General features: G+C 39.5%; 1 protein-coding gene and 1 long non-coding RNA gene across 2 annotated transcripts; one reads left to right on the top strand and one right to left on the bottom strand.

The window, feature by feature from the left end:
* The first annotated feature begins 12,837 nt into the window (after positions 1 to 12,837).
* LOC113009397 (uncharacterized) lies at positions 12,838 to 13,943 on the top strand. Its single transcript, XR_013912655.1, has 3 exons — positions 12,838 to 13,379; positions 13,620 to 13,669; positions 13,771 to 13,943. It is a non-coding gene; the product is annotated as an uncharacterized LOC113009397 (long non-coding RNA).
* A 458-nt stretch (positions 13,944 to 14,401) lies between these two features.
* LOC113030076 (uncharacterized) lies at positions 14,402 to 20,703 on the bottom strand. The gene is made up of 6 exons (XM_026181151.2): positions 20,419 to 20,703; positions 19,931 to 20,275; positions 19,496 to 19,834; positions 17,989 to 18,105; positions 15,161 to 15,234; positions 14,402 to 14,679 (listed from the first exon to the last, which is right to left on the bottom strand). Exons 1-6 carry the CDS (start codon positions 20,459 to 20,461, stop codon positions 14,614 to 14,616), a joined length of 984 nt encoding a protein of 327 aa, XP_026036936.2. The 5' UTR covers positions 20,462 to 20,703; the 3' UTR covers positions 14,402 to 14,613.
* Between the last annotated feature and the right edge of the window lie 3,423 nt (positions 20,704 to 24,126).

Below are 24,126 nucleotides of genomic sequence, written 5' to 3'. Positions count from 1 at the left end.
CTTTGTTTTGCACTACCAGTCTCAAGATTGTGTCGTAACTCCAGATGTACTAAATCAAAAGCTTAGTAGACTCCCACTCACAAACAAATATGTAGTGAACTGAAACCTATTGAACAAGAGTGTTTGTTGTGGTGGGGGCAATGTTTTAGCACACTTTCAGTATTTTCGAGAAATCTGTTTTAACTTAGATCGGGGGTCTCAAACTCGCGGCCCACGCACCACTTACGGCCCACGTCACCTCTGTTTGTGGCCCGCATATTGAAGTGAGGAAATATTTTTAAAAATTATTATTGAAAAGATGATTTAATATTAGTTGATATGAGCAGAGCGCTTCAGGCATAGCCCTTTAAGAAGCCTCATGGGCAGTGTATTCTGTGCTGCAGGGAGAATATGTGGGACTGCCCCTCCCATTGTGTGTGTGTGTGTGTGTGTGTGTGTGTGTGTGTGTGTGTGTGTGTGTGTGTGTGTGTGTGTGTGTGTGTGTGTGTGTGTGTGTGGGCGGGAGGGAGGGAGGGAGGGAGGGAGAAAAAGGAGATTCAAAAAGTATGAGTTGCTACTGACAAGAAACAGAAGATGAAAGCATGTAAATACAATAATAACCACTGCAGCCAAAAAGAGGACCTGACCAGCCCAGGTGTAAGTAAGCTGTTAAGACTCGACTGTACACAGTGTTCGCCGCCTCCGAAACAATAAAGTTCAGTTGGAGCTGCCTTTCAATGCCTCTCTCTGTCTCTCGCTAGCAAAGTTGACCCAGACAGTGAAGTTATTTACAGACAGTAAAGCTATTTACTGTCTACGAGCCAGACACGGAAAGCGCAGTATTAGTCAGAGGTCCTGTTACCACGGACAGAGCCGCGGACATGGCCCAGGTAACAAGAGAGTACAAACATGTTGATATTTTGGCTGTGTTAGTTCAATGATAGATTTAATTAGGTAAGAAAACACTTTTGCTAGGGGTCAAAAACTAATGTCTACACTTATGTCTGCATTTTGATTTTGTTAAATACAAACTGAATTATAGTAGAAGAGCTGCCACGTGTCTGGCCAGAAAGAGGGTACCAATGGGTTTATTGAAAGCCTTCAGTTAGTTAAGCGTGAGAGAAAAAAATGCATTCATGTTTACAGTTTTGTCTTGTCATACAATATTTGAAATTTTAAAAAACAAACAAAATACTACATTTTAGTGGGTGTTTTCTTGTTTTTGTTTGTTTTTTGTACTTGTTGAACCCTAAAGTGGCCCACCAATGAGATGAAAGTGCCAGTAGTGGCCCATGGCTCAGCTGAGTTTGAGACCCCTGACTTAGATGCTTTAAATTAAGTTATCCTTTTCTCTTGCAAGCTATGTGTGAATTTCCAGGGAGACTGTTAAGAAAACTTTTTTAAAATTTCAACAACTCATTTTGACTAATTGCAAAAATGCCATTGTACAAATCAATCACTCTACATCCAAACAACAGAAAAGATTAAACTTTCTGAAAAACAGAGTGAAAAATTAACCTATGAAATGGGGGGTAGGCCTCACCACTTCAGACCAGCCAGGGGTGTGAAACATAAGCCTGGAGGAAAGCCAACCCTGCAAAGACTCTAAATGACCCATTGGATGGGAAACAACAAGTGTTAATAGCAAACACAACAAATAAATCATAAATAAATCCAGTTTTAAACAGTGGTTAACACAGTAAACTAAACTGAACCTGTCGCATAGCCTGCGGCGTTGCTGCTTTGAAAGTGACCAGTCATATAGTATAATGACTTTATTTTCTTGTTCATATTTTGTATTAACTAATTAAGTAATTAATTAAGTTTACACATTTGACTACAAACACACATCCTTTTCTTAGAAATGATGTGTGTTTCTACCATTTAGTTTCTGAATTTTTTTTTTTTTTATCATGAAAGATATGTGATAGTGTAAAACAGATAATGGCACCGGAGTGCAGAGGCTTCACCCTTTTATGGAAGCCCGTTTTTCCGCCACACAAAAAAAGTATCCATAACTCGAAATTTCAAATTATCTTTCTCAAAATTTAGACTTATTAACTGGAAATTTTGAGAAAAGTAATTCGAAATTTCGAGTTAGCCAATCAGTAATCTATGTGAATGACGTAATTTTCTTGTTACCGGGAAGGACTATGGCGCAGAGGAATGCGCACTCAAAACCGAATCGCAACAAATTGGTGCTTTCAAGAGTACGTTTGCTGATAGTAATGCCTTCTGATTCAGCTAATAACACAAGGATTTCATCATTTGTGAAGCCAGGCTGAAAATACTCAGCAATTTGTGATTCAAGACTGGCTGTAATACCGGTAGCTTAGCTGTAGCATTTGTAGCTGAGGGCTTCAGCTTCCGGGTAACAAGGAAATGACATCATTCACGTAGATCACTGATTGGCAGCGCTATAACTTTTTAGGGATTTCTGCTGTGTTTTTACTGCTTTGAAAGCAGAGTTATCCAAAAGCATGAATCTGCCGTAGTCTGTCTTATGGCTTCTTTGTACACATGACTGCTCATTTTAATTTTTCATGGGTTATTGAATTTATGTTTGACGAATGTAATTGTCTGATAATTTACTCATGATTGTGTTTTTCCTTGCGAGCGACCTTTAGAATAAATAGAACTCCACAGATGTCTGCCAACCTGTATTTTACAGAGAGAGAAGGCTTGAAGAAGGTCCTTGTAAACACACAAACAGAGCTTGGTGTTCCTTCCTGGAAGTCAAGGTTCAAGGTTCAAGGTTCTTTATTTGTCACATGCATAGTTATACAAGTATAACACACAGTGAAATGTAGCCTGACACGCTCCTCGACATGTGCAAAAATTGGGGGGGGGGTGTAGAGGAAGAACATTATATATATATATATATATATATATATATATATATATACACATAGTATATACACTGGGTGAATGTGCAGTAGTAGTAGCAAGCAGGTGAATTCTGTACATTAATATGAATAGACATCTGACTATTTTACAGGATAGACAATATAAACATATTTAAAATTAAAGGAATTGAAATGTACATTGTGCCTTGGTTTAGTGTCTGGAAGAGAGTCCTGTCTCAGTCAATTATAGATGATGTGAGTGGGCGGGTGTGTGTGTTCAGGGCATGGATGGCTTGGGGATAGAAGCTCCTCTTGAGTCTCTCTGTCCTTGCCCGGAAGATGCGGAACCTTCTACCAGATTGCAGAAGTTGGAACAGTTTGTTGCCAGGATGGGACGGGTCCTTCAGTATCTGCGCTGCTCTAGTCCGGCATCTCCTGGTGTAGGTGTCCTGAAGCGGGGGGAGAGCAATCCTGCAGCAGCGTTCTGCTGTACGGATCACTCTCTGGAGAGCTTTTTGGTCCTTCACACAGCTGTTCCCGAACCACGATGTCATGTTCTGTGTGAGGATGCTCTCCACAGCGCCTGTATAGAAAGTCCTGAGGATCTTATGCCTAGCCTTTTTGGTCTGGACCTGAATGTGGGCAGCCCATGTCAGGTCTGAGGAGATGTGGACACCAAGATACTTGAAGGACTGCACCCTCTCCACTGGAGCTCCATTGATGATGATGGGCTTGTAGTCTCTGTGCTGACCCCTTCTGAAGTCCACCACCAGCTCCTTGGTCTTGCTGACGTTCAGCTGGAGGTGGTTGTCCTGGCACCACGATGCCAGATTCTTCACTTCATCCATGTAGGCCGCCTCATCGTTGTTGGAGATGGCACCCAACACCACTGTGTCGTCAGCAAACTTCACAATGGTGTTGGAGCCATGGGTGGCCACACAGTCTGAAGTGTAGAGGGAGTAGAGCAGTGGCGAGAGGACACATCCCTGAGGTGCTCCTGTGTTGATGGTGATGCTGTTGGAGAAGCACCTGCCCACCCTCACCACCTGAGTAGTGCCAGTGAGGAAGTCCAACACCCATGCACACAGACGGCTGTTAAGTCCCAGATCCCTCAGCTTTGTGAACAGTCTGCAGGGCACTATTGTGTTAAATGCTGAACTGTAATCAACAAACAGCATTCGCACATAGTTACCCTGTTTCTTGTCCACGTGGCTGAGAGTGGTGTGCAGGACGTGGGCGATGGCATCCTCTGTGGATCTGTTGGATCTGTAGGCGAACTGCAGCGGATCTGTGGTGTCTGGGATGGAGGAGGAGATGATGTTCTTCAGCAGCCTCTCAAACACCTTCATTACTACCGAGGTCAGTGCAACTGGCCGGTAATCGTTCAGGGATGAGGGTTTGCTGTTCTTGGGCACAGGGATGATGGTGGATCTTTTGAAGCATGTGGGGACCACAGACTTCGCCAGGGACTCGTTGAAGATGTAAGTGAACACACCTGCCAGCTGGTCAGCACAGCAGCGCAGCAGACGGCCGGTGATGCCGCCTGGCCCCGCCGCTTTCCTTGTGTTCACTCTCCTCAGTGCCGCTCGGACGTCATGCTCCGCGATGCTGGTCACCGGTCTCTCGCTGATGACGTCACTGTCCTCGGTAGTCAAGCGGTAGATAGCATTAGCCGCCTGGCTAACCTCGAAACGGGCGTAGAACCGATTCAGCTCGTTGGTGAATGCAGAGTTAGCGTTGATCGGCGCAGTGTCCCTGGCTTTGTAGTCCGTAATGGTGCGTAGTCCGTGCCACATACTCCGTGTGTCGCCCTGGTGGAAGCGCGACTCCACACGTTCCCGGTACCGGCGTTTGGCATCTCTCACCGGGCGCCGCACGCCGTATGAGGCCGCTTTGTAGGCGCTCATATCGCCAGTGGCGAGACCCGCGTTGTAGGAGGCGGTCCTGGCGTTTACTGCAGTGCGGATCGATCTGTCCATCCACGGTTTCTGGTTTGGGAATGTGGTGACTCTCGCAGTGGGGATAATCTCCTCCGCTAGCATATTGACGAAGCATACTGCTACTTCCGTAAACTCGTTGATGTCGACTGCGCATGCTCTGAACATGTCCCAGTCTACGTCGTTGAGTGCGTCCTGTAGCGTAGCTTCTGATTGGGCAGTCCACCGTTTTACTTCCCTCTTGGTCACGTCTTCCCTCCGTATGCTTTGTTTATACTGGGGAATGAGGAAGATGGCGTTGTGGTCAGACTTCCCAAAAGCCGGGTGTGAGACAGCTTTATAGCCCTGCTTGTATGGCGTGTAGCAGTGATCCAAAATCCGATCCCCTCTCGTTGGACACGAGACATGCTGGTAAAAGTTTGGCATGACTTGTCTGAGGTTCGCTTTGTTAAAGTCTCCTGCTACAATGAGGGCTGCGCCCGGGTCCTTGTTTTGAAGCGAGCTCAGCACATCATGTAATTCGGACAAAGCCATACCTGTGTCCGCTTGGGGTGGGATGTAGACCGCCGTGGTGATGACTGAGGTGAACTCACGGGGCAGATAGAAAGGGCGGCACTTAATGCTCAGGAACTCCAGATGTGGCGAGCAGCCGCTGGAGAGAGTAGAAATGCTCCTGGCATCACACCACTTTCTGTTTACCATGAAACACACTCCCCCACCTTTGGTTTTGTTCGACTCTGCCGTTCTGTCCGCGCGGAGCACAAAGAATGAATCGGCCTGGTCCGGCACGGTGGGGGTCAGCCATGTCTCCGTGAAGCACAGAATGTTGCAGTCCCTCATGTCACGTTGGAAGGTGACCCTTGCTCTTAGGTCATCGAGCTTGTTCTCCATGGATTGTACATTGGCCAGTAGGATACTGGGCAGTGGTGCGCGATGCGCCTGCTGTCTCAGTCTGTTCCTAATACCAGCGCGTTTTCCCCGGCGCTTCTTTGTTCTGTGCCTCGGATGAGCGGCCCGTCCTTTGTTGTTCTCCGCGCCGCGTAGAATCTCTGGCGGCCAGGAAGGGTCAGGTTTAAAAGTGTCCAAGATTAGATGTGCAACCTTGGCACCGATGTTTACAAGTGATCCGCTGTCGTATACTATAAGACTAGAGGATTTTGGGATGTAAACCAGAGCAAAAAATAAGTAAAAAACAAGAAAAGTGGATAGTCGGAGCGGAGCGGTCAGGAAGGCGTCTGGACGTGGCCGTGCCATCTTGGTTGAAACCATCTGGGTTGAAAGTCAAAGGAATTCCTGGTGGGTGTTGGATTCCCCCCTTTGTTAATGATCCAGTTTGCAATTTTGACGGATAGAATTTGTAGACATGGTCAGAGATGGATTGAGGCCAATGCAGACATTTTTCCTGTCTGCTGGGTTTGAGAGAAACCTGAATGTAAAATAGAAGCTGTCAATTTACTTGTCGCTCAAATGTGGTTACAAGTTCTTGGTAGTGATCAAAAGAAAGAGATCAAAGCTACATGGTTCATGCATCTGACGTGACTCCCCTCTGGGCACCTTCTTGATGAGATATTCCTGGAGGATGGCCCACTCTCAAACATGCTGGAAAGACTTTTCTGACTGGATTTAGAGTGTGTGAGCTGGAGGAGTTGGTAATGCTGCACCTTGAAAAAAGACACACACAAAAATCTGACAGAGGAACAGGAGAGACAGAAGTTTAATTCCTTGAAGTCCAATCAGGGGAATGGGACACAGTTAGGGAAATAAGGAAAGGAAAACTAAAGAAACTAGGCCTCTAAATACCAAAACATCAGTGAACTTTAAACAGAAAAAAAATAATAACAGAGATCGCAATGCACACACACACACACACACACACACACACACACACACACACACACACAGACTATGGCATTTACGTACAACAAGACTACTAAACCAGTTGCACAGACAAAGGAAGTCACTCAGATCTGGATCTATTGTTCCGTATGTGTTATCATTGCTTAATCAAGACAGTGAAGCACTTCTAAGAGTTAACAAATTTCCACGACAGCTGCATAAACAAGAGCTGTTTATGTGTGCAAAAAATAAGCATTGCATAGGTGCATGTAAACTAGTTAACACTGGCTAGTGAGCATGCAACAGCGCAGAAATAGTTTGCCTGAATCAACAAGTCTTGTACTTTTTTATTTCAAAGAATTGTGGTATGTGTACGGTGACAGTGTCTGTAAAAGAAAACTCAAAGCCACATGTGGCAGCTGAAGTGTGAGATTCAGGCTGTGGCTGGCCACTTCTCTGTTTCCGACATCCCCTCAAACCTGTTTACTCAGAATGTTCATGAATTTTGTTATCAACAGAATATGCAGCTGGTTCACAAGAAGCCTTCGCTGGCTTTTTTAAAACTTAAACCATTAACAAGATCGTTTTCTGATCTGTCTTCCTGGTCGTGGCCATGTTTCGTTCAATTTTATGCAGAGTTGTACAAAAGTAATTATTTTCAGTCACACAAACGCCACACACCTGTGCTTACAGTTTAAAATGTAATAGTCGACTTTCGTCAGGTAAAATCTTTCATGCACTCATGATGTTAAATATGTAGCACTTAAGGCTTATTTGATCAGAGGTCAAATTAAATCTCATCGGTATCTCAGAAAGAAGTTTGCCGACCACCAGGTGATTTGCATGTAACTGAAAAGCAAGACATGACAGATATTAGAAGCCTGGCCTTTTATTTGTTATTGCAGCAGAAACACACTTTGTACATAAATTAGCCACACTAGCATCTTTGACAAAATAGCACTAAATGGCACCTCGAGGATGGGGAATAAGGTGCATTAAAAGAATGCTCAGACACGATAGCTAAGAGGATATCCTCCCTTTGGCTGTTTGCACCTCTGATGGCTTCCTTTCTGAAAAAACTAATTAGGGTAGGCACAATTCAGTTGCAAATGCAACACTGGAAGCATTGCATTGTATCAGTGTAGTTCTGTTGAAATCCAAATATCAACAGATGTTGTTTTGTTTTCTTAAGCAAACTTGTGTTTTTAGCTATTGTGTTGAGAACTATATTGAGTCACAGACTGCATTAAGGTCAGAAAAAGAAGTGCGTGAGGGGAAGATCAGCTGTTTCAGCCCCCGAGACTTTCTACAAACATTAAAGCGACACCAGTGACTAATTAAGGAAACCACATTGTTGAAATGGAAATTCTCAATGAACAACTGTTCTTATCAAGTGCTTGATATGCTGCAAACTGCTATTGTTTAAAACCTTCTTATTTTTATCTGACATGTCCTGTGAAAAAGGAGAGAAAAACATTAGCCCCCTACACAGAAACTAAAAATAAAAAAGCAAGAGAGAAAAAAAATCCCCCCTGTGGATTCACACCAGATAACCACCGCTGAATTTTCCATGCATCATTCGTTTCTCACTGCTTGTGAAACATGAACCAAAGAGTTTTTACAAGAAGCTGATCAGAGAGTGGATGTGACAGCAGAACGCATGAGCCAAAACTGTTTAGCCCTTTGTTTCATTATGAATGGTCGACGTTATTAAGGTCAACAGACAACACGTACAAAATCGAATTTAATGTGCACAATCTTCTAGTGAGTGGTGAAACACAAAGTAACACCACAGTTTGCCACGCAAGTACTACAAAAACTGTTGAAGTGCTGAAGTTAAAATTCATAAAAGTAATGATGACTGGTGTTATTGCCTGAGATTAATTAATTTAGTATCAGATGCTCTGATAGGAGGAGCAGGAACCTTGCAGGCCCCACATGTTAATGATATGATGACAAATACTCTGTTGCCACCTGCTGATGAGTTCTTAAATCCTTTAAATGTAATTCCCCAGTGATTATTAAAGAAAAAAGTTACAATTATAATATTATTATTATTATTGTTGTTGTTGTTGCTATATTTTGCCTAAATGAAAAACTTCTTTTAACTTACATCTTTCTATAATGTATTAATATCATATAAAAATAATTTGTCAGTCTGTCAGTTGTCACTAATTAAAATTAATAAAAAAGACTTTGTGATTGTGATCATCTGCCTCTGTCTCATCCCATTCGTAGCATCCTCCTTTGTGACGCGTTACTCTAATCCGATTACTTTTTTCGAGTAACAAGTAAAGTAAGGGATTACTATTGCAAAAACGGTAATTAGATTACTTTTACTTTCCCGTAGGAACGCTGCGTTACTGCGTTACTAAAACTGTGATTTTCTTGCGAGAATGTCTCATGACAGTGACGTAAGCGAGTGCGACGTTAGTGACAACAGCTGTGTGCAGATCAACAATGGATCACATATCGAGTGCAGAGAGAGTATGAGCATGCAGCGTTTAAAGCGTGGAAGTACTGACCTTACTTTGAGTTTGATTCCATAAAAAGTGACAAAAACATTAGTGTCCGCTGTGCGTGGGAAGAAAACTTCTTTTTACAGCGAAAAAACCCCTAAACTTCCGAGCAAGCACCGAGTAGCTACGACGTAATGGGAGATTCTTCAACTGACCGCAGCACACCTGCACCAGGGTAAACCTCCGCCTGCCCCACTCCTGCTATACAGGTGAAAATAGAGCAACAGGACCGCTGAGTCTTTCACTTTATTTATTTTCTACTGTGTTTTACTTGCATCTATTTGAAAGACTGAGTGTAAACACAAAAAATATTTTATTTTATGAGCTGGAATGTGCAGAAAATAGGTTTAAATGTTAAACTAATTTATTCAAGTCAGAGAATGTTGCATATAATTTAATTTTTGCTTGATGCATAAAGTTAAAAGATTTAAACTAATAAAACAAGTTTTAAAAAGAGACTTTTCCATTTGATTACATTTTGTATGATGATTATGCAGAAAAAGTAGAATTGGGCTGAAAGATCTATCACTTTATCACCTACTCAGGTTGTAAATCGTGTTTTTAAAAAGTAACTAATTACTTTTGAAAATAAGTAATCAGTAAAGTAACGGGGTTACTTTTTTGGAGAAGTAATCAGTAATTAGTTACCGATTACTTGACGGTAACTTGACCAACACTGTTCACAACATGCACAGTCCCTGCTCTCCACAAGTGAATCAGTTTGCCTCCCTTACTAAGTCTCAAACCAGCAGGGCTCACTGCCCGTCATGTAAACTTTGACCTTTACTTTTGCTGCTATCCATCTGTGGCAATTCCACTCCACTCACTCCACCTTGCTTGCACTTGCTTCTTCACTTCTCTTATGGACTGTCCGTTACTTCGTTTTCGCAGGTTTATTGAACCTCTGCTCATCTTTACTTCTGAGAAGCTCTACCTCTCTGATGTACTTTTTTATATCCACTGTGTGGTCGCCCTGATGCCATTTAAGGTAAATAGTTGCAAAATGTTCCTCCATCAAATTCATTAATTATGAGATATGCAAATATTTGCATTTGTTCCTATCTATATTTAACACTGCTTCCCAACTTCGGAATTGTGATTATATATGTAACAATGGTTACAGTCCTTATATTAACATGCAATTGCACACATGGACACAGACTCAGAAAAAGCTCAGGATGAGACCAATGTGACAGAAAGTGTAAAGAAAAAGTGCACAACAAACTGCACTTTCCAGCAGCCAATAGAATCAAATCCACTCCTCCCATGAGACTCTCTCACACATTCATGTTGAGGTTAGTGGGATTTTTTCAAACCTTTAAATTGATGTCAAATAAATGTCAGCCAAGCACCTGAAATATATCTATCTGAAAAGATAGACATAATCAATGTGAGAAAACAGCAAACCAAACAGTATGTAACCAATTCAAAAAGTGTAATAAAGAAGCTAAAAAGGTTAAAGAGTGAAAGAAAAGAGCAAAATTAAGTGAACTCAGTAAGTGAACTTGCTTAAACCCCTCTTCCAAGGTTAGTATTCTGTAAAACCCAGATAGTTTATGTTTACATCTGGCAATAAATATTAGTATTTTCTGTATCTCTGTGTGCTTTGTCTGCATCATTTTTCTGCTGTAAAGATAGCTGGTATTTGAGATACTTTTGTTTCCATTAATAAATGCTTTATAAGGAAAAATCAGTGATCGCTTTATATGAACTCACACAAAATACTTAATGTTGATAGATCAGAGGTTGTGTCGTCTTTTTTAAAAGATGACACAACCCCTGATATATCTCATTAACTAACAATTAGTAACTGGATGAAATAACCCTAATTTACCCTATGAAATAAGTATTAATAAAACCTCTGTTAACACACTCACAAGCAATGAGGTTATATCTTAATTATATAGATAAATGCGCTTATAAATAAACTTTATAAATGATACCATGAACACATTATATATGGGGTTGTTAAACAAAAATAAACATTTATATCTGTAGCTATAAATTATATAGTAAAGATGAGTAATGCTGTATAAATGATTAATAAAAAAATCAAACACATCAGTCATTTCCTCCACAGAACCATTTCTCACTGATATTTTCTCTTTTGGACTGTTGTTGTCAGTTGGTGCTACATAAATAACAATAATTTGGATGAATTGAATTTTAGCCTGTGTGCATATTTTGCCACCTCAGTATTAACCTTGTAAATTCTGGAGTCAATGGGGTTAAAAAAATTATAAAAAATATTGAATTGCATGTCAGTCTTAATGGAAAATTTGCACAGAGCCAGATTAAGAAAAACTGTCTTTGACAACAGAAAACTTAATTTCATCTCTACTGACCCCAGAACATACTGATGTTCTAGGGTCTGTTGTTAAAGAGGTCTGGTATCCTAGTGCAAAGCGAGGTGCTGAGGCCCAGGTTGCTCTGCTTTGAAACCACTCTGTGTATTAAGGGGAGAGCATCCTCACATGGGTGCTGCTGTTGTCCAGGCAGGTGATGGTTGAGATCTTGCACTTGGCATGATTCTGGCTTTACCTATAGCTCCACCATAGGAATAATTTATATGATATTAACAAAATATCTGCTGCTGCTTTTCGTGTAATTTCGTCCACTAAAGCTAAACCATATAGTATTTGTTCATCCTGCTCTTCAGATCTTATGACGAACAAAATGTTATTGCCCCGCACCAATGAAAAAATACAGATAGTAAACTTACTCTGTAGTGCAGAGTTTGATGTATTTGATGTATTTCTTGCAGCACGTATTACAACCCGGAGTAGAATTGCCATTTGCTTTTCCTGTGTTTAACATCTGACAACATGAACTACTATCAGACAGACATCTGAAAGACTGCAGAAGAAGATGAAAAAGAGGCAAAAAATGTTAAGATCAGTGTGACAGGAAGTGTACTTTTAAGTCTGTTCTGTGTTAACCAATCAGATGCTTCAACCAATCAGATGCTCTAACAAACAAGCACATGTCACCTCTTAAACCTACTGAAATGCCTCAACAAGGACCAGTGTCAAGATGGTCATATTATGGATGGTATTGGTTTTGATCCATGACGGCTGTAAGGGCTTTTTTATTTCTTACTCTGATCACATGTTTGAAATATAATTATTTATGTTGATTTGTGTGTGTGTGTGTGTGTGTGTGTGTGTGTGTGTGTGTGTGTGTGTGTGTGTGTGTGTGTGTGTGTGTGTGTGTGTGTGTGTGTGTGTAAAAACACACATTGGAATATGTTGGAATATTTTCCCCTCATGATTCTTCTTTCTATGTTTTGTTTTCACTCAGATTCTCTGGTTCCAGTGAAAACCGCTCATCTTGGTGAAGCAGCAGCTTTAACATGTGCTAGAACTACTAAAGAGATCAGCAGTAGAGTCCAGTGGTACAAGCAGAGTGTCGGAGATGCTCTTAAATTAGTTGTTACATTTTATGGAACTACACAACCTGTTTATACTCCAGAGTTTCCTGAATCAAGATTTAAGGCAAAAATTGATAAAAATTTTGGCAACCTGACTATTGTGAAGACAGTCCAAGAAGATGAGGGCTACTATCACTGTGAGCAAGGCAGTTGTGTTAGTGGTGAATGGAGCGGGATGTATTTGTTAGTAAAAGGTATTCAACTGTTCTACTTTTACAAACATTTTAAAAATCTCTGAGCATGTTTTGAAGAATGTCTTTGTGTTTTGTATTACACAGGAAACACTCAGAGGTCATCAAACTATATCGTTGTCCAAAAGCAGATGGAATCAAATCCAGTCTATTCAGGAGACACAGCGACTCTCGAGTGTTCAGTCTTCTCCGATTCTGAGAACAAGACGTGTCCAGGAGATCATAATGTTTTCTGGTTCAGAGCGGGATCTCATCCAAACATCATCTACACTGACGGGAAAAGACATAATGAATATGAGAACAGATCTAACCCTCAGAAGAGATGTGTTTATCGCTTCTCTAAGAACGTCAGCTCCTCTGATGCTGGGACTTACTACTGCGCTGTGGCCACATGTGGGGAAATAATATCTGGAAATGGAACTATACTTAATATTCAAGGTACCTGTGCCTGATTTTGTCTCCCGTACTGGAAGTTATACTCAAAACATGTTTTTAAGAACTGATTTTTTTTGTTTGTTTTGTAGAGCAAACAACACAACCAGTATTTATTCAAATGACAATATTAATAGTCTGTTTGGCTGTTTCTGTTATTGGAAACGTTTTCTTCATCTGCAACCGAAGGATATGTAAAAAATGTAAAGGTAAGCGTTAACAGTGGTTCAACATTCATGCATTTTAAAAACATAAAACCAATTCAACTTTAAAATCATAAGGAAAAATTATTGAACCGACTGATGACAATTTTTTATGGATTATGCTCCAGAGTGGGTATCATATCTTTGTGAAACTTCAGTAACTGCAGTAAATTGAGAAGGCAATGTCTCATTAAGTGTATTTAATTATCATATATTTATCATGATAATATTTTTTTTTATGTCAAGGAATAGGAAATGCTGTATCGAAAGTACAAACTGACAACTTGCACCAACCAGTAAGTAATGAAAATGATGCTATAATTTAGTTTAAATATGTCCAAAGATTTTTGTATCTTCATCTAAACTACTATTTTATTTGCTTTTTGTTACTACGCAGACTGAAGCTGATGATGAAATAAACTATGCTGCACTGAATTTTTCTGCTAGAGAAACAAGAGCGAGAAGGGCAGAGTTTGCTGAGAACCGTGTGCTCTCTATGTTGAGTTGAATGCTAAAGGAAATTTTGAGCATGTCCTGAATTTTAAAATAAAACTCACATTGTGTTACAGATCCCATGCCTGCTGCTTTCTGTTTTGTTTTTTTATAAATTAATATAATTAGTAATATGATCACGTGTTTATGTCTATTATGTGTATTGTTAAACTTAAATGTAAAAGTATAGGTTCAGGAAACATGAGCTTTGTTTTACTCTAAAGCAGGGGTCTCAAACTCGCGGCCCACATGCCATTTACGGCCCACGTTACCTCTACTTGCGGCCCGCATATTGATGTAAAGAAATTATTATTTTTTTAATTATTATACGAAAAATGATTTAATATGACAGCAGAGTGTAACAGGCCCTTTAAGTGGCCACTTTAAAGTGGCCCTCCAATGAGATGACAGAAGTGGCCACGGCTCATTTGAGTTTGAGACCCCTCCTCTAAAGCATAATTTCTGTGAAGTTGAAATAAGGAATAAAAACAATAAACTGTGACTTGTCTTTGTCAAATACATGAATCATGAACACATGAGGTACATATAACATAGTTTTAATGACAGCAGATTATTTATTGGTATTTATCCATTTGAGTGGTTAATCAATATTGCATGCATATAATATTAACACAGTAAATATGTAATATATATATATATATATATCTTCTTCAAAGGGGAAAGATTTACTAGTAGTCTCTTATTCCAGAGTACATGCTGTGTCATCCGGTAGCTCCCTGTTATTCTTTCATCTTTTAGCTGTTCTTGAGGGAAAATCAAGTGCCGCATAGTTTACTCCCACTTCTTCACCCTCCTGCAAGTAAGAGCAAACTGTAATTGAACAATCAATTTCAAGCCTGGTTACGATTTACATTATACGGTTAAAAACACACAGAACATAGTCACAGTTAACTGCAAATACCTCACAAACTCTGCTTCCTATAAGAATAACCATATAAATTAATAACCATAACCAAAGTACTTTTTTAGTGTTAAATTTTAAAAAATGGAAAATGAAAAAAAAAACAAACAGTACAGTTGAAAATTGAACATTAACGAGTGTCTCTCTGTGTCAAAGTTCAATTCTTGTTGACTCATCAGTCCAATCCAACCCCCTCTCTTACAGCTTTTGTTGGGATGCCAGTGGTGATCGATGACTACACTGTAATTTTACACTTCAGCTTCAGATTCATTTGACAATTTTCATGTATTTCACATGATAAAAGTGTTTTTCTTAACGAAATTTTTAAGCTTGCTGGTTCTGTGTTTGTCTGAAAATCTAATATTTTATATACCACATTATTCAGCTGATCCACAGTCGATCTCTCCTGTTGACTGACTGGAGATTGATTGGAGGCTGTAACTTTTCCTGTTAATAAAAAGAAGACATTACCATTGGCAGAAGACCTAAAATGGAGATGTTAACAGTGTTAAAAATATATGCTATTTGATGTAAATGTTTCCCAGGTCAGAACCAAGAATCTAATCATCAAGACTAAATTAATACTGCATAGGGACTCAGTTAGCTGTCATGTTAGCTTCAGTTCTTTTTACTATAAATATTATGATGGATACATTCAGTTCATAGTTTGATCTACTCTAGCTGTCACCAGAAGATTCATACTCTGAACACCCTGTTCTTTTACATCAAGAAATAAAGTCTGTCTACCACAATGGCTGCATTAGTCTATGGAGTCACTATCATGGTCATAGAACGAAACGTGATACGACTTCTGCTTCGCTTTCTGTATCCGTGACTCATCCAGGAAGTGGGCTTCTGAGGTTTGGTGTTTGAAAATGCGCAAGACAGATTTGATAGATCTCTAGTGTTTATGTCTAATTCTGACTGAAATCTATCACATCATGCATTATTAGTGAGGATTTCCCCAATGTCACCTCAATTTTTTGTCATTGCTATAAAAGGCTCAGCAGAAGCTCTTCTGTTTATGTACTCTATGGGAAGTTGGGACATAGTTCATTTCTGACATTCATAATTCGTAAAAAACTATGGTGGTGAAAGTACAAACAACATGTTTGGGATATACTGCCGAGAAAACTTGAACTAATATTACCTGATATGACATTTGAATTTCTACTAGTTCAGAAACTTTGCAGTTCATGAACTGGAAACTTTGTTCCCCTTCTTTTTTTTCCCTCAGAGGACCATCCACTAAATAAACCAAAGCTGGAACCTTTCACGCAAAGTGCTGAAAGATGTAATTTTGTAGACATGGCCAATCACGAGCATGACAGTAAACAGTAACTCAAAAAAACACTCATTATAATCAAGGGATCCGGAAGAGAATCTCTGAATTTTGAGCAGAACCTTGAAGCAGATGAGCAACAGCAGCAGAAGGCGACACCCGATGTTACTCGCGCGCTTGTGTGTGTGTGCACATGCGTACATATGTGTATGCACTAGGGGTGCAACGATACACAAAATTCACGGTTCGGTTCGGTTCGATACTTTGGTGTCACGGTTCGATATTTTTTCGATACAAAAAAAATGTTCATGCATTTTTTATTTGTCATTTATTAAAATTATAAATATATATTTTAACTCAAAAGTACAGTTTTTAAATTTAACTCTAACCCTTGTGCGTGTTTTTTATTTTGACAGCGAATGCGCACCTGCGGACCACTTATGTGTAGCCCTGGTTATTTAGCTCGTCATATTGCAGCCACAGAAATTCTTTTGTCCATGAAACCATAAAGCTGCACTTTCTTTTTGCCTTATAGTCTGATTTGTCATAACTTCTCCGTTTTGTGGTAAGCTTTTCTTTGGCTGTCACTTCTTCACCCTGACCTGTCTTATTTGGCTCAGCAGAACTGAAATGCTTTTACACACGCACTCACATAAGCTCAGCGATTCTCTGCGCGATCAACCTCTCACATGTTTAAGCTGCGGGAGATTTCACTTGTCATGTTTGCATAGTAAGCTAACGATTAATAAGACGATGTCAGAGGAATTGGTGCACAAATTATCATCACTCACAGATCAGTGCTGTCGCTCTCTATACACAGTTCGCACGATTGCAAAGTGAAAGCAAAAAAACAAGCGGAAATTCAAACGCGACTTCAATATGTCACATATTGACAGTGGCTCACCGATGCCAATGACATAATTACCCAGCTACATTTCTGAAAGAATGCAAAAGCATTGACATATATTTTTCCTACAATAGCCCGACGGGCAGGGCAGAGATAGATTTTGGTAGCCCGACTGAAAAAATCGCTAGCCCCGGGACGTCGGGCAGGCGATATTGCAAGCCCTGTATCTGATTGAGGAATCACTCATCTTTGGAAAAGAGAGTTTATTACAGAGAAATGGCTCTTTCCAAAATAAAAGCTATACTATCCGCTTCTTCTGGGCTATATTCTCAGCAGCATAAGGAGAATCATGTGCTAACAGCTGTCTAAATGACTCGGCTAAAGTTAGTAACATGCTTGTTGTTTTTGTCTTTGCACTAGGATGATGTCGGCGTAAATGTGCAGTCATATTCGTTGTGTTCCCACTAGTGCTTTCAGGTTAATCTCGTTGAAATGACCTTAACGCCACAACACGGCAAATCTCCGTTAACGAGCTACCGCCGATCACTCCGTGCATGGGGCTAGACGGCCAACACGTTAACGAGCTAACTGCGCTAACACACTAGTTCACACCAATGTAATTGAGCATTGCATGGCACATCCAACATACTGTTTTACTTTAGTCCATGACTCGCTTACCTTCAGGGTCATACGTCACATGAAAACCAAAATAATTCCAAACGCCAGATCTGAATGAGGTTCAATTTGCCTGTTGCAAGGAGAGCTTAACTTCTGTCTCGCTAGCTTGCCCTGCGCTCTTCCTTCTGACTATGCTGTCTGTGTTGAGCGCTCAGTGAATCTGCATTCGACTACTCCGCCTAGGCTGCACTGTCGAGCCTAGGCGGAGTAGTCGAATGCAGATTCACTGAGCGCTCAACACAGACAGCATCGTCAGAAGGAAAGTTGATAAAATAAATTACAAATGTTGTATTGTTCGATACATATGCGTACCGAACCGAAAGCACTGTATCGAACGGTTCAATATCGATACGAATATCGTTGCACCCCTAGTATGCATGTGTCAGTAACCTACCTCTGCTGTGTTTCCAATCTGGTTTTTGTTTTTGTTTTCTGGTGAGAATCAGTGCAATATTCACAACCACAGAGCAGGTCAGCAGTATCACAAGCACAGTAACCAGCGGGAACCCCTCTGGAATGAGAAAACATCCCAGACATTTAACATCTCATTTACAAGTCTGTGTAACAGTGCACGTCTACATACAGATCAGTTCTATGTTAAGTACGTATAATGATTGTTTTCATATTTAGGACTTTAAGACTCTTTTCACAAAAGCTAGAAACAAAAAACATTCTGGACTCCAACCACTTCATTGACTCATTTTCCTACATGTGCAGTAATAAATTATCATAAAAGTTCAGACATTCATTCATGATTTTTTATGTATACGTTCAACTTTTACTAAGCACTACTTCAGAACAATTATATTAAAAAGAACTTGGCCCACCCTGAAAATCATGACATGCCTGCAGACAACCTTTTTCTCCTCAACCTCAATAGCACTTTTTCTTCCCTACATTACACAGTAGCAGCTGTACAACAAAGCCAGATTAATGGGCTAGTGAACTATGTGTAGCTTAGTTCAATTTCCACTTTCACAAAGGTGACGCTCTTTGAATCTGGCAAAATGAATGTTGTACCTCGTGTTGAATGCATTCATTTACTCACCCATTGCATTTACTCACCATTGGATTGTACAATATAAATAAAAAATAATACAGATAAATTACTATTTCATGGAAATTTGTCAATATACGGGAAATAAAAGAGAGTGGTGCAGAAAGAGTTCCCAAATACAGTTGTAGCCTTTTTTAATATGAATAACCGTTTCCCTTAATTTCTTTGTACAGATATATTTATCTTACTCATCAGTGGGTTTGTCATGATCAAATCACAAGATTAATGATTTTCTGCAGCGAAAGATGATAATGAGACCAATCATCTCTTACTGCATTTTAGATTTTGTCACAAAGAGCCCAGCTATGTTGAACATGTGTCATAGTGCACCCCTCTGCTAAACATCAGCACGTTCATATTTGGGAGAGTTTAAACACAGTTGAAAAAATAAAACAAAACTAATTTATTAACATGCTTGTAAACTTCATGTGACATATTCTTATTATACAATTTTCCTATTGGATTGTGGTGTATTTTAAGTGTTCATATGAACAACACTGTCACAACAAAAATCATCATGTGAAGTACACAAGACAACATGAGCAGCTGAAACAGAGGGGCCTTTACGTGAACAATGCAGGAAATGGGGATAAAACACATACACAGAAAAGTACAGAGAAAAAAGAAGCAAAGGTCACAGAGGCAGCTAAATGCCACCTGTGAATTTATCAACTCATGTGGGCTGCAAACTGAAAAAATACTTCATAGGGCAAAGAAACCAGTGATGCTTAAGAACATTATAATGTTTATATAAGATCGATCAAACTTAAATTGCTCTCTTACATGCTCACAAAATCAACTAGTACAGATAAGCAAATATTAAAATAATACTTTAAAAACATACCTATCTCCACTTCAGTTCCTTCACCAAACAGGATCTGTCCACATGTCACCACGGCACAGTAGTACGTCCCAGCATCAGATGAGTTTGTTACAGTTTTGGACAGACTGTAGTCACATCTCCCGTCCTCTTTATTTCTGAGACTGCCGTGGTAAATGCTGCCTGGATGGGATTCTGATGCACCTTTAAACCAGTGCACTTTGTCTTCATCTGGACACTGATCTGTGTCATCTTTGTTCTCAGAGAGGAGCGAACACTGCAGAGTCATTGTATCACCCAGATGTACTGACTCCACGTCTGAAGTTTGTTTCACGGTGAAAGATTTCTGCAGCGTTTTTGTATCTGTGTGAATCATAAAAAGTCATGAAATAGCATTAACTGTAATTATTTGGGCTTAGAAGCAGATATGACAAAAACAGTCAAATTAAAATACGTTACCATCCACGACCAAAAGTGTGCTATTAAAAAATTCCATTATGTATGCCGTTCCTCCTTGGCATAAGTAAGTTGCTTCATCTTCTTTGGTTGCATTTGTTATGGTAAGAGAATAAATATCACCCACTTTTGTGGCATTGAATCTTGAGTTGTTAAATGGTCCCTTTAGTGATATTTTGTCAAAACTTCCTGAGGCAATTGTTTCAATCATGTTTCCAAAATTCAGCTTATACCAGTAAGACAACCCAACATCATCCCTAGGGATTTTACATGTCAGAGTCACATTATCTCCAAGTTTAGTCACAGTTATAGAGCTCTGGAAAGGATCCTCATCCCCTTCGGTCAAAGCTAAAATCAAAACAAAAATTGGTTAGAACATGACAGGACAAAGCACTTAAAAAGGTATCATCTATATATAAACATTACTCAACCTTACAGATTTTTGTTTTATATTGTTTACAATGTCAGATGTTTCAGTGAAGTCAACTTACACAATGTACTTAGAAGAATCAAAGGAACCAGTCTTCCGATCATTGTGGTACCTCAACCTTCTCTTGCACAACTGATGTCTTCCCACTCAAAGGAAGATTTAGTCACAAGCTGATCAAGGTTTACCAAGTGGAAATCACTGTGATTGGCTGAAGCACAGAAAATGTACTTCCTGTAAAATTCAAACCATTTACAGTGAATCTACACAGGTTGTTGTCGCTGCTGATTCTGCAGGAATAACTTTCATTGGTCATTGCTTTTATTAATCTTGTATAACTGAAGAATAACAATAACAACTAATTTCTACACTTATAACCAGGCAGCATAGGTCAAAGTATGAATTAAAAGAATAAAGTTTTCAGTGTTCACAGACTGCACACTTATTTATGTGATGGCCAGTATAATCTAGTGGCGCAAGACTCAAGTGCTGCAGTTTTGTTTTGACTGCACACAAACTGATTTGTGTCTTGTTTTTTCCAGTCAAAGTCATAATCAAGCTAGCAAGGAATCTGGAAGAAAAACATTCCGATATTTAGAAGAAAATCTTACAAACGTAGATGTATAGACAGTGTTGGGGAGTAACGGAATACATGTACCGCCGTTACGTATTTAAAATACAAAATATGAGTAACTGTATTCCGTTACAGTTACCGTTTAAAAAGGTGGTATTCAGAATACAGTTACTTTGTTGAAATAAATGGATTACACTGCGGTACTTTCCTGTTTCATATTGTCGCGGGTCAGGACTGTTTGGGTTTTGTTTGACAGCTACGTTCTGTTGTTCCAGGCGGCAGCGTTACGGTTGCCATGGTTACAGGGTGACGCTCTCGCTCTGCGTGTTTCCTGGGTGAGAGAGCGCCTTTTTGTTGTTGTCGTTGTTGTTGTTGTGCTAAGCTAATAGACAGAATGCTACTGCTTTAAAGAATGTAGCCTCATGGCCAGTGTAGTCCGTGTTGCAGGGAGAATGGACTGCCATACACGTTATGTGTCTGTGAGCGCGAGGAGGGAGAAAAAGGGGAGTGGAAAGGTACGAGTTGTCATCGAGGAAAAACGGGAGCTGGAAGCATGTAAATATAATAATAACCACTGCAGCCAAGAAGAGTGCCTGACGAGCCCAGTTGTAAGTAAGCTATTAAGACTCTACTCTACACCGTGTTCCTGTTTTCCTCTGAAACAACAAGTTCCCTTGGAGCAGCCTTTCAACGCCTCTCTCTGTCTCTCGCAAGAAAAGTTGACCCAGACAACAAAGTAAAGCTAGTTTTCAGCCCGACACGGAACCCGACATATTAGCCAGAGCCCCTTTACTACGGTTCGGACCTTCAGTAAAAGTAATAGATCACAGCAATAGTACATTCACGTAGTTGTAAAAAGCATGATAATATATTAAGTAATCCAAAGTATTCAGAATACGTTACTGTCATTGAGTAACGTAACGGAATACGTTACAGAATACATTTTGGGGCATGTAATCTGTAATCTGTACTGGAATACATTTTAAAAGTAACCTTCCCAACACTGTAGATAGATCAAAGTACATTTTAATACAACAGGGATCAGCTCTTAGCCCTTTCTTGTTTTTAATGGTGATTGACTGGTGGACAGATAAAACCAGGCAGGAGTCTCCATAGACTGTGATATTTAAACATTATTTACCGTGAAGGTAGGGAGGCAGTGGAAGACAGCCTGGAGAGTAAAGGTACTGGAGAGAAAAAAATGAAAGTCAAAAGAAGCAAAACAGAATTTCTTGGGATTGTACTTGTATCAGGATTTTACCGATTTACAAGTTACAGAACAATACTTTATGCATCTACATCCCAACATTTTGGTAAAAGGTTTCAAATAATTATTTTAAATGCAATGCATAGATCAATGCATGTTTAATCTGTTGGGTTTTTCTGGTTATCTTCAGTTATTAAAGAATGTGTGAGTTTAAAAAAAAACAATCATACTTTTACAGTGTGGTAAAATTTCAAATGTGATCAGAAAACTTTCAACATTGCTAAAAGCATGAAAATATTCTGATCACTGTTAAAAGTCTTGCTCATGATTCTAAAAACAAAACAGCAGCAACAACAAAAACCTGTATTCTGATTCTATTTCTGGTCAAAGTGAAAGTGTGAAAGTAAAACTATACAGCAAATTATATCAATACGGTGAACAGTTGTTTCAGAGGCTGATACCCTTAAACATCAGTGACCAAAAATGTTTTTTGTTAATCTGATATGATATAATAAGAAACTACTTACAGTTGAAGAAGCCACAGCACATTGAGCAATTCTCTGAGAGGTGAGAAATGATTGTGGGGGGGGGGGGAGTTTAAATGAGGTCACTACACAAGTACTTGACTGCAGCAAGTGCATGGTGCAACTCATATTTTCCATAATACAAGCAAAGCAATCCCCATTTCACATAGCTACAATGTATGTACTTAAAATTTGGTGTTGTGACTTTAAAACGATAATCTGAAGAACGTCACAGAAAACAAATAGATAATAAGTAAAAGTATTTTCAAACAAAGTTAATAATAATATGTTCATTGGTCATTGCCCAAAAAAGCAGAAAAAAGCAGAGTCTTATTTTTCTGTCTGTAAATAGTCTGCAAACTAACAAACCCTCTGTAACCTGTAAATCTGTGGTTCTTTGAATTCACTATACAAGCAGCTATCCACTCATCTGGATAGCTGCTTTCTGAGGCATCCAAAATACTACACAAAGTTGAACAAAACATTAAAGTAGCTCTTTATTAGGCAGTTTCTTCCCCCACTGAAGAATAAATTTGGTTTTAGTCTTTTTTTTAAATTTAATTTATTTTACATGCATACTTGAAACAGCCAAACAAGAGCTGAAACAGAAGGATATCAGTACTCCTTTTATACAATAATGCAATAAGAGGGCTTTTTAATGGTTACTTTTGTTTCTTTTGGGATCAAAAATGTATGTAAGCACTTTCTCAACTTATCTCTGTAGATCTACTGGATGCTTCCTGCAACTATGCGTCTCATTCACATGGTCCAGCCTAGTTTAGTGTGTCCCCTATATGTGTGAATTATTAATCTTTCTATCAACTGGACAGGAAAAATTTTATGTTCTAGCAAACCCTGATTTTATTTCCCTCCATGCTGCCTTAGTCTATTGGCAAACCATGAAATAGTAATTTATCTGTATATTTACATGGGCATAAATTGTCCTTTTGTTTCGCTCAAGTTAGAATGACTTTTACTTAGCTTAAGTCTCAAGAACACACATGACTTCTCATATATCACAAGTTATGATCTTTCTATAACACTAGCAAGTTATAGGGTTAGGTTATTCTTGCATAAACCCACCCAAACACTCGCCAAAAAAATAAGTATAAAAGTAGTATAAAAAGGCATTGCATGGTGTCTCCATAGTTAAGTTTAACTGCTGTTTCTGAATGAATTACATCTCTACCACCCCTCCAACCTATGGAATTTTTCTCTTTTAAAAACTGGAAGCACATGTATCACTGGATTCAAATTTGTTTACAATAACTATCTTGAGACTGTTGTCAGTGCAGATGCACTAAATTAGCTGCCTTGTGTCTGTGAAGGTTCTCAGTCATCCAGGTCATCGTAGTCAAAGGAGCTTGCAAAGAAAAGCGTCTGGACTTCTTTAAGTTGCTTGAAGACGTTTCACCTCTCATCCGAGAAGCTTCTTCAGTTCTAAGGTCAAATGGTGGAGAGTCATCA

Source organism: Astatotilapia calliptera, chromosome 2, assembly GCF_964374335.1.
Source record: "Astatotilapia calliptera chromosome 2, fAstCal68.1, whole genome shotgun sequence".
Lineage (NCBI taxonomy): Eukaryota > Metazoa > Chordata > Actinopteri > Cichliformes > Cichlidae > Astatotilapia > Astatotilapia calliptera.
The sequence above is the reverse complement of the archived record's forward strand: the minus strand, read 5'-3'. Positions and strand labels throughout refer to the sequence as shown.